At 41.5% G+C, this 9,270-nt stretch overlaps 1 protein-coding gene across 1 annotated transcript in view; it reads right to left on the bottom strand.

The window, feature by feature from the left end:
* The window catches only part of LOC130171414 (AP-1 complex subunit mu-1), a 36,438-nt gene that overhangs the window by 835 nt on the left and 26,333 nt on the right, over positions 1–9,270 (bottom strand). The window contains exon 12 of the mRNA XM_056379428.1: positions 1–2,138. This exon is cut by the window's left edge and continues 835 nt beyond it. Coding sequence (XP_056235403.1) covers positions 2,116–2,138 — 23 coding nt within the window. The 3' untranslated portion in view covers positions 1–2,115. The remainder of the gene's footprint in view (positions 2,139–9,270) is intronic.

The following is a 9,270-nucleotide window of genomic DNA, read 5'->3' as shown; positions in this document are numbered from 1 at the left end:
ATTGATTGGTCAGACAAGAGGTCAGTGTAAGAAAAAACACACAAATGAAATATGAGACCAAAAGGTCAATCTGTTCCTCACGACAGTCACAGGTGCTCTGTCACTGCTCTGGAGCTTTGTCATTAGGGAGATGAGTTTGCTCATTAACATATTCTTTAAGCAGCACTTTGTTTTCATTTCAATCCATGATCTTGGAGGAGAGGGGCATACAGAGGGATCCAAGGATCTACAATCATTTTGTCCTCCACACATTTATTCACAGCTGGAAAAAGCTTAACTCCCTGTCCCACTCTATGTAACTTTGTCTGAAATCCTCTTTGCGTTTAAACTGAGTTTACTCTTTAGATGTGTATTTCAGGTCAGAAACAGTGAGGCGCGTTGAGCCTCCCGTGTTGAGCCTAAGGGGGAAACTGCTCGACTAGACCAGCACAAACAGAAAAAAACCACTCATCACCTCCAGCATCAAATCTGTGTTTCACACACAGACACTGTTGTTTTCAGGAGCAGTTCACATTAGAGCTGTGTCTTCAGTAACAGCTGGGTCAAAGACATTGTTCTGTGAGGCTGGCAGGTTTGTACAGTCCACATTCAAGAAGAAAATCAGCTGACTCTTGTATGTGCTGGGAACTAGCTTGCTTGCTAACAACATACCACAGTCAATAAGACAGTATGGCTGTTTGGAGAACATTTTTCTTCTCTTAAACAGAACTAGTGATTCTCAAAGTGGGGTCCCGGGAACCCCGGGGGTCTGTGGGGGAGTTCCTGGGGGAATCATTTATATTCACTATATTTCCATCCATAAGTAACACAATGAGTATTTTTATCATAGGTTTCAAACACTTTCTGTAATCAAACATCTAAAAAGCAACATTTTATCAGATGAGGGTCCGTGGTCTAGTTTGTGTCAGTTTAGGTCACTGATGTGAAAAAGTTTGAGAAACACTCACAGACTTAACTGAGTTTTACTGCTAAATGACTCTAGGTAAGAGTTTGAAGAGTTATCCATGGGTTAAAGAGGATTGTAATGCTGAGTGGCAAAGTGTGGAAATCAAGTCATACTCTACAGGGGCATCCAGAGCTGTAGGACTCGAGTCCGGTCACGGTCTTGTCTCGTCTTCAGCCGGCCATCCTGACTGTTAGTCTTTTGTCTCGACCATGCCCAGTTCTTTTGGCTAGCTCCTCTCACATCAGACTGGAGAAGCTGCTTTGCTGTCAGTCACTTCTTTATTCTCACCTCCACTGCTCTGTATTGACTGATAGAAGATATGTGACTGCTGACTCACACAATGAGCGACAGGATGGAGAATGGGTCTCAGTCTTGATGCAGACCTCATTTGGAATCAGTCTTGACTGAAATTTCAAACCACTCCAACTTGCCTCAGCCTTGATTTAAGTGATCCTGACTGTGGCGCAGATGAAATCACTGCTGATGGAAGGAGATGTAACAAAACTAAAGTCAGGATATATTTCACTCTTTGTCTCACTAGCTTTAGATGGAAAGTGTCTTAGATGGTGATATGGCACCACACTTTTATTGTACAATATATGTCTATAAGCTCCAACAGTAGCTGAAGTAAATGAGGTAAATTTGCTTTTTCTGCCACATATGTTCATATATTTGGCATCAATTTCTTTTGTCGGGTAGAAAAAGGGTTGGTGACTACAGCTGGGATTTACACTGGTGGAGCCTCAGGGGTTAACACAGCTCTGCCTGAGAAACCAGTTTGGGGAAACTAGGTCCTCCAGGCATTCATGTACTTTATTTCCAAGGAAGTCGGTTTGTTCATGTGGAGGGGTGATGTTATTTGACCTTTATTTGACCTGTTTCATTACAGTGCTTTGGTTTGAAACAGCAGCTCTGCATTGGATTATTCATACAGAGAAGGTGAAAGATAATAGCTTTGATGCATACTTTGGATTTGACTGTTGTTTTGCTGAAAATTTGTCAAATTAGCAAATTTACATCCAAGCTCTTCTACAGGGATTCACCGAATTTCTTTGTGTTGATTCTTGAGACTGAGAGATTTTAAATTTCCTGGAGGAACTGACGATTGATGCAGTTGTTTATCCGTGAACATTTACGGTTTCTGACGGTGTCCAGTCTGTCCGGCATCATTACTGTGTCCTCAGCTGGTAGTCTGAAACAAAACACAAGGTTGGAAGCAGATGACAACAGGTCCTTAGACATCAGTCAGAAAACCCCAAATGTGTGTGGAGACAGTGCTGCACACAGTTTTGCAGAATATGATATAAAGATAAGCTTGTATGAATTCATATCTTCCAGGTTTGATCAATGATTTCTAACACAACCTCTTTCATGTGCTCTTGTCATATTCAATTATAATATAAAGCATGAACACCATGGCAAATAAAAAAAAAGACAACCAGTCCTGCAACTCTTTCAACCGTCTGATACCACCCCAAGGAAGGTCTCCTGAAATAGCGCCCCTACAGCGGCAGGCGTACCTGACCTCGGTGTCACCATTACAATAACAACATGGCTTGGTTAGGCTGAGGAAACGATCCTGATTTGGGTTAAAATAAGTACTTCCACAACATTACACTGTCGTTGTTGTCATGGGTACAATAATTACAACAAACGATCATGGAAAATAGAAACAACATAAACAGCTAGTTTCACATTCTCCTGTGTCATATTCATCCATCCACCACAACCTCCTCCGACGTGGACTTTGTCTCTTTATACTACGTCACCGCAGTTTTCCCTTTGCTTACTACAACCACTAGATGTCGCCTAGCAACAAAACTTATAATAACCTGCTGCACAGACAACCTATGGGCTCATTTCTTTACAGGAGGACAGTCTCAAAGACAAACTGATCTGTGCTTATACCCTACATTAAACTTTTTGTTAAACAGGACACAGACAGTGTATTCTAATGCTTGCATGTTACAACAGACCCTTATTAGTGGAAGGGTCTGAAGGAATGTGTCTCCCTGTATATGAGTGGATTTAGGATCCACAACCTCAACTACAGCTGTTTACAGTACACTGGTAACATGGCCTTTAACAAAAGTTTTATGAGCTTGGTGAAGCAGACTATACTCTCAGTGGCCACTTGTACAACTGCTTGTTAATTCAAATCAAGTGATAGCAACTGAAATCAGAAAAACATGCAGACATGGTGAAGAGGTTCAGTCGCTGTTCAGCCCAAACATCAGAAAGAGGAAGAAATGTGATTTAAGTGACTCTGACCATGGAATGATTGTTGGTGCCAAACAGGTGGTTTGAGTCTCTCACAAACTGCTGACTTCCTGGTATTTTCATAAATAGCCATCTCTGGTGCATACATACTCAACAGGCCAACTGGATCTGGACCCAAATACAGTCTCTCTGCTACCTGACCCAGACTGATTTGGAGTGACAAATCGCTATCACGTCATCTCATCTCACCTGTCATCATTCACTCACCCACAGTTAGTGAGGTTTTTGATGTAGGAGCTACAGTTTAAAAAGAAAAATGGCATGTTCAAAACAAAAAAAAAGAGAAAAAGACCACTGTGACCAATCAATGGCCATAGTGACAAGTGGTGATGGAAAATGCCACTACGGTACCAAACATACCGAGTGTGAACAAAACCATCCTCAGATCACAGAGATAAGAGCCGAACCTGCTCAGGTCATTACATCAAACCTACAGTAGAATAACTGTAAAATCATTGACTCTGCAACAAACTTCATGGAGAGGAACACACACAACGAGCCATTACACTAAAGTAATGAAAGAGTGTTTGAGTAACATGATGGAGGTCTTGATGAAATGAAAGATAAATAAGATGGCAGCAAGACAAACAGAGATTCTTACTGAAGATTTGATCCAGCAACTTTGTAGTTGTAGAGGAATCAACAGACAACAAAGACAGTGCACAACTGATTGTATGTTTTGGTACAAGAGGGGAGGATCTGTATGAAGCCACCATGCAAATGCTGTCTGACAGAGGAATTGATCTGTAGCATGTCGTCTCCGTTGTTACTGATAGAGCATGATCTATAATAGCGAGACAGATGGGAGTGGTGCAATCCCACCAATCTAGTCTGCATCATCCCCCAAAAAGTCCTCTGTGCTAGTGTGAGTGATATGTACTCAGAAATCATGACATCATGGCTTCATCTCGACTGCAGTATCACATTATGTGTTTAGTTAGAGGCCAACTTGATGATTTGCTTCTCCACAACAATGTCAATTGGATCAGTAAAGGCAGGGTTTGAGCTTCAAACCTTCCTGTCTGAGCAAAAAAATTGCAAAAAACACAATATTTGTGTATTTTCAAAGCATCCTGATGTAATAACAACTTTACAGTGAAGTGATGTGCAGTGTTAGTTATTGTTAGCTCTCTACTGCTTCTCTTCACACCACAGCTGGACTTCTCACTGATGGCTGTTATTTTTCCTGATCCCTGTCAGCTCCTGCTCTCCTGGACACTTAGCAGGCTCATAATTGTAAGGCTGCGGTCTGTCATATCCATATGAATATAAAGTTTTGACCTGTGAACTGTCAAAACTACTGTTGGGGTCCACATTTCCTATTATTGAACCTGACCTCGCTTGGCTGCTCTCCAAGTTGTTGAGGCGAGCAGATAACTCTATTGGAGAATCTAATTTCTACATCATTTTCCTCCACACTGATTCACCAACACTGCTCTTTAAAGACTGCTGTCGCCTCTTGCCCACTCAATTAAATAAATCTTACAGAATCTAAAAGGTAGTAAGTCTGAAAATACCCAGAATACAGTGACAAGTAGTACAACCTAATATAGGCAAGCTATAAACTTACATGTCTATCTAAAGTCTATTAGTTTCATTTAAATTTTGCTTTGTTAAAGCAGCTAAGTTCTTTTAAAGTTCCCATGTTTTACACTTTTCCTGTGAGATTTATTTGAAGTGTTGATCCATAAGAATCAAAATCCATCTCAGTGAAGTTTTACATCTCCTCTCTCAGGCTTCTCTCTGGAGCTCTAGTAACAACAGGTCTGTGAGCCAATCAGAAGAGAGGAGGCTCTGAGCTTCTTTTCTGATTGGCTGACTGTTTTCTGAGTGATCCGATAAAAATATAGCAGGTTTCAGGTGAACACTGACTGGTTTTCTGAATACAGGCTGTGTACATTTCTCTGTGGACTGAGGATTTGATACTTTCACAGTATTAATATAGAAGCTAGACCTGCTTTATAATCAAACAACACATGAACATCTACCTTTATGCTATATGGACCTTTAAGCCACTCCATGTTTGACTTCAGCTCCTGATCATGTTTCACCGCGCAGGTACACAAGTGCAAAATGACCAGAATTTTTCTATTTGTTTAGTCTCCACAGTCAGGAATGAGCACATATTCAATGACTATGCAGAGAACAACACATTGAACATCTGTTCACTATGATCCGTCACAACCCACAATATCCTGCAAATTCCTGCATGTTCCAGTTCACTTCCCTTAATTGTGTCAACATTTCACTCACTAGCATCCTCTTCTCGGATCTTAGTCCGTCTTATTAAAGACACGAGACGAGGGAGAGATACAGGAATCACCTGGGTAAGGTCATGTTGCTCATATCAGGTGAGACATATATACACCCACGTCAAGACGGCAAAGTCGTGAAAATGAAGCAACTGTGGCCCCTTTGGTGCTTCATGCTCCTGGCAGTGCAGTTAGCGATGTTATTAGACTGACGTTTTTCAGCTTGTTGCCTTCATCAGGGTCATCCACGTTCCATCAGAATGCCCCTGATGAAAGCAACTAATAAGGTTCCTCTGTCTACTACAAGTGTGGCTGGAGTTTTCACCTCTTCTGGCTTTTTTCCTTTCTCCATGCACTGTGGAAGTGGGTGAAGTTGTGGCAGAAACCTCATTTTGTTTCTGTTAGCGATGATAGCCGGCCTGCGCCCTGGCACCCAGCCATCAAAAACTGTCTCTTGCACTTGCAAGAATTCTATAACCAGGAAAGGTCTTTACCTGAAAGCTGGTCTGAGCAGGACTCCTGCAATACTTTGTCACTATTCACCTTTTTGCTTAGGCATTTTCCACAATACCTGTCTAGGTAGTGTAATCTGTAAAGTGGTGAGCTGTGTAGTTTCTTTCAAATGTCACATGTCCATACCTCGCTGCATGTAGATGTGTTTTTCACAATTTCCAGCTCAACCAATAAGTTGTTAAGCCTCCAACTGTCCACAACAACAAAAAAAGAAAGAAAATCCCTAACACCACCTATGAAAAGATGTGTGGAGGAAGATGAATCAATGACACACCTGTTCAGTGACGTCTCAAGCATCACCTGAAGTGATGTTAGTTCCTGATGATGGTGGCACAAAGGGGGGCATGACAAGACTTTCTCTATAAAAAAAACACAGAGCTGCCAGTGCAATGAAAACTACAGACTGGGACCTGAATCTATTGATATAATGAAGTGGCGTCACATATACTTCACTATGTTTCTCTTTAATGTTTCCTGTTCTTTGTGAGATCCAGACCGACAGCAGCCTGTGGGTTTGTGCTGACTGCAGCTGAGTTAGCCTCATGCTATGCTTGGCTCTGGAATTGGCAAATATAAATATTTGAAATGGACAATAAGAGCACAACAGGAAACACATGCACACACAGGCATGTGCGTACATGCAGGCACATGCATATCCATGTGTGTATGGTATGTACAGTATACCAACATGGAGCAAGGTTGAGTCTAGTGGCTTCTTGCCCTGAGCAACATCTGACTGGCTGCTTATCTCTGGAGGAATCTCTGAATTTAGAGTAAGGCTTGGCTCGACATCTGCACTTCCTTGTGCGCACGCACACACACACACACACACACACACACACACACACACACACACACACACACACACACACACACACACACACACACACACACAGGTGTACGTACAGGCTGGAGATCAGTATGGCGTGTTCATGGAAACAGTTCCAAAGCCGCACTCAGCCGCCTAAAGAACACAAACTATGATTTCTGTAATGATAACAATAACACACGCAGTCACACTAACACACACATGGGTTTTGTTATGGAAACCTAGTGCTGTGTGCTTAAGGTTAGGCAGGGGAGTGGTGAAACTCGTTGCTCTGTGAGCCCGGCGTATCTGGATTTCATTTGCCTTAAATCAGATCTGCTTTAAGAGCAATTAGAGCCAGAGCCCGTGGCAGCTTCGTGTTTCTGAGCGTTGCTAGTGGCAACCAGGGGCACTCTGGAAACAATAGCACAGCTTTATGGTAAAATGTGCTGGCATATCTTTAATTCAGCTAACATGCAAAAGTGAGTTTACAGAAATTACCTGCCAAATTCTGTTAACTGTGGGCTGTTTCATGCCAGATGCCATATGTTGTTTCTGCACACATGCACATGAACACACACACACACACACACACACACACACACACACACACACACACACACACACACACACACACACACACACACACACACACACACACACACCACTGTGCTTCTACACTTTTGAGGACCTTCCACTGACTGCAGCATATTCAGTCACATGCACTAACCTCTACATTTACCATAATTAACTTAATCCTGATTCTTAACGGGATTCTGATCCTGACCTGGTCAAGAAAAATATTTCTGTTCACCCTGTGTTTTTCATGAGGTGATGTTAATATTAGTAATTTACAAAGTTAAACTTAAAACAAACTTTATTTATTGTTAATAATGAGCTGAGATCTTCCTGCTGTTTTAGGTTCTGTTCTGTTCGGTGCTTCTGGCCTGATGAGGTGTTCCTCCTGTAAGAGGGAGAGCCTGGGACACTTGGTTAGAACCAACTCATCAGGATTCATGAGGGGGGTTCAGTCATAACTTCATATGTGTTATTCCAATATAGAATTTATCTAAGTATAAATGGAGGGATCTTTGTCTGTCTGTGTTTTTTTTGTTTTATCTCTACAAACACTCATATGATCAAACTGTGTTGCTTCTGCACCGTCACCCAAAACACTCAGCCACAACAGCCACGACTTGAATGGACACTGCACTACTGTTGATGTGGATTAAACTGAGATTGTGTTATGTCGAGTGTTTCTTTGTGTCCCTTGATGTGTTCATTGTCTGGCTGGACAGGTGCAGATGTCTCCATTTTGTGTTTTTGTGAGTCAGTCATGTCAGTTTAGTCACTGCTTGTGCTTAGAGCTCAATTTCAGATTTTAGACCTCAGCTGATGGAAGGCTGGAGCTGCATTATTTTGCCCTGTTAAATCTGTTTACACCCGAGTTAACAAAATGATGTTCACATATCTATAGGACACGGACATTTGGGTGAATAAAACCCCTTACATTTGTCTGTATCTCTTGTGCCTGACTAGCTACAGTCAAAGGTCTACACACACACACACACACACACACACACACACACACATATATACAAGGGATGAACCTACTGAAACACACAGTTGTACTAATGACAGTACAAGACAGATTAAACACAGAAATGAAACACTTGTATGTATACGATGTGCTTTATCATCAGCTATGTCAGTACCTTTGTAATCATCTGTATTTCCCTGCCGACCTTCAGTCCTGATCCCAGTTTTCATCATGTCATGTCAGTATATAAACCTCCCACTATTTCTGTGTTTTTCCAGTTACTTGCTACATGTGCTTATTTTCCTGTTGTCTGCTTACCTCATACCTGTCTGCCATTCTATCCACCCATCTGACTGTAAGTCTGTTGTTGCTTATTGAAGGAGCTATATGTAAGTTAGCTACATGCTAATGTTAGCATTAACAGCTGCTAACAGTCCAGGATCAAACTTCATTACTTTACTCACTAACAGCTGTCTCCAGAGGTGGAAACACTCTTTTGTTTTGCTTTTTTTTCTGTCACTTCTTTTCTTCTACTGAAGTTAGCATGCTAACCAGCTAGTCCCGGTCTGGCTGTACTGTCTCATCACTTTCCAATGCCGAACCACTGTAGCGTCCAGTCTCAGAGGACGTATTATAACCTCTTTTCTTGTAAATGCAACAATGACTGAAGCTCTCTGCAAAACTGGTAAGTAAACAGCACATCACACTTTAAGATTATCAGCTTCCTTATCAAGACCTTCAGTACTTGGATCAGGTATAAAATAAGAGTCAGATACATATTTAGAGAAAGACTTTCACTAAAAGCTGTTTCTGCTGTCAGAGATAGAAGACCTGAACTGAATCTTGAAGTTTTAGGTTTTTTTTCTACTTTTTATTTACTTCACCTAACTAAACCTAAATAGACTGGAAACGACTGTGTTACTGGTTAATA

Source organism: Seriola aureovittata, chromosome 6 (assembly GCF_021018895.1).
Source record: "Seriola aureovittata isolate HTS-2021-v1 ecotype China chromosome 6, ASM2101889v1, whole genome shotgun sequence".
Classification (NCBI taxonomy): domain Eukaryota; kingdom Metazoa; phylum Chordata; class Actinopteri; order Carangiformes; family Carangidae; genus Seriola; species Seriola aureovittata.
This window is presented reverse-complemented; position numbering and strand designations above follow the sequence as displayed.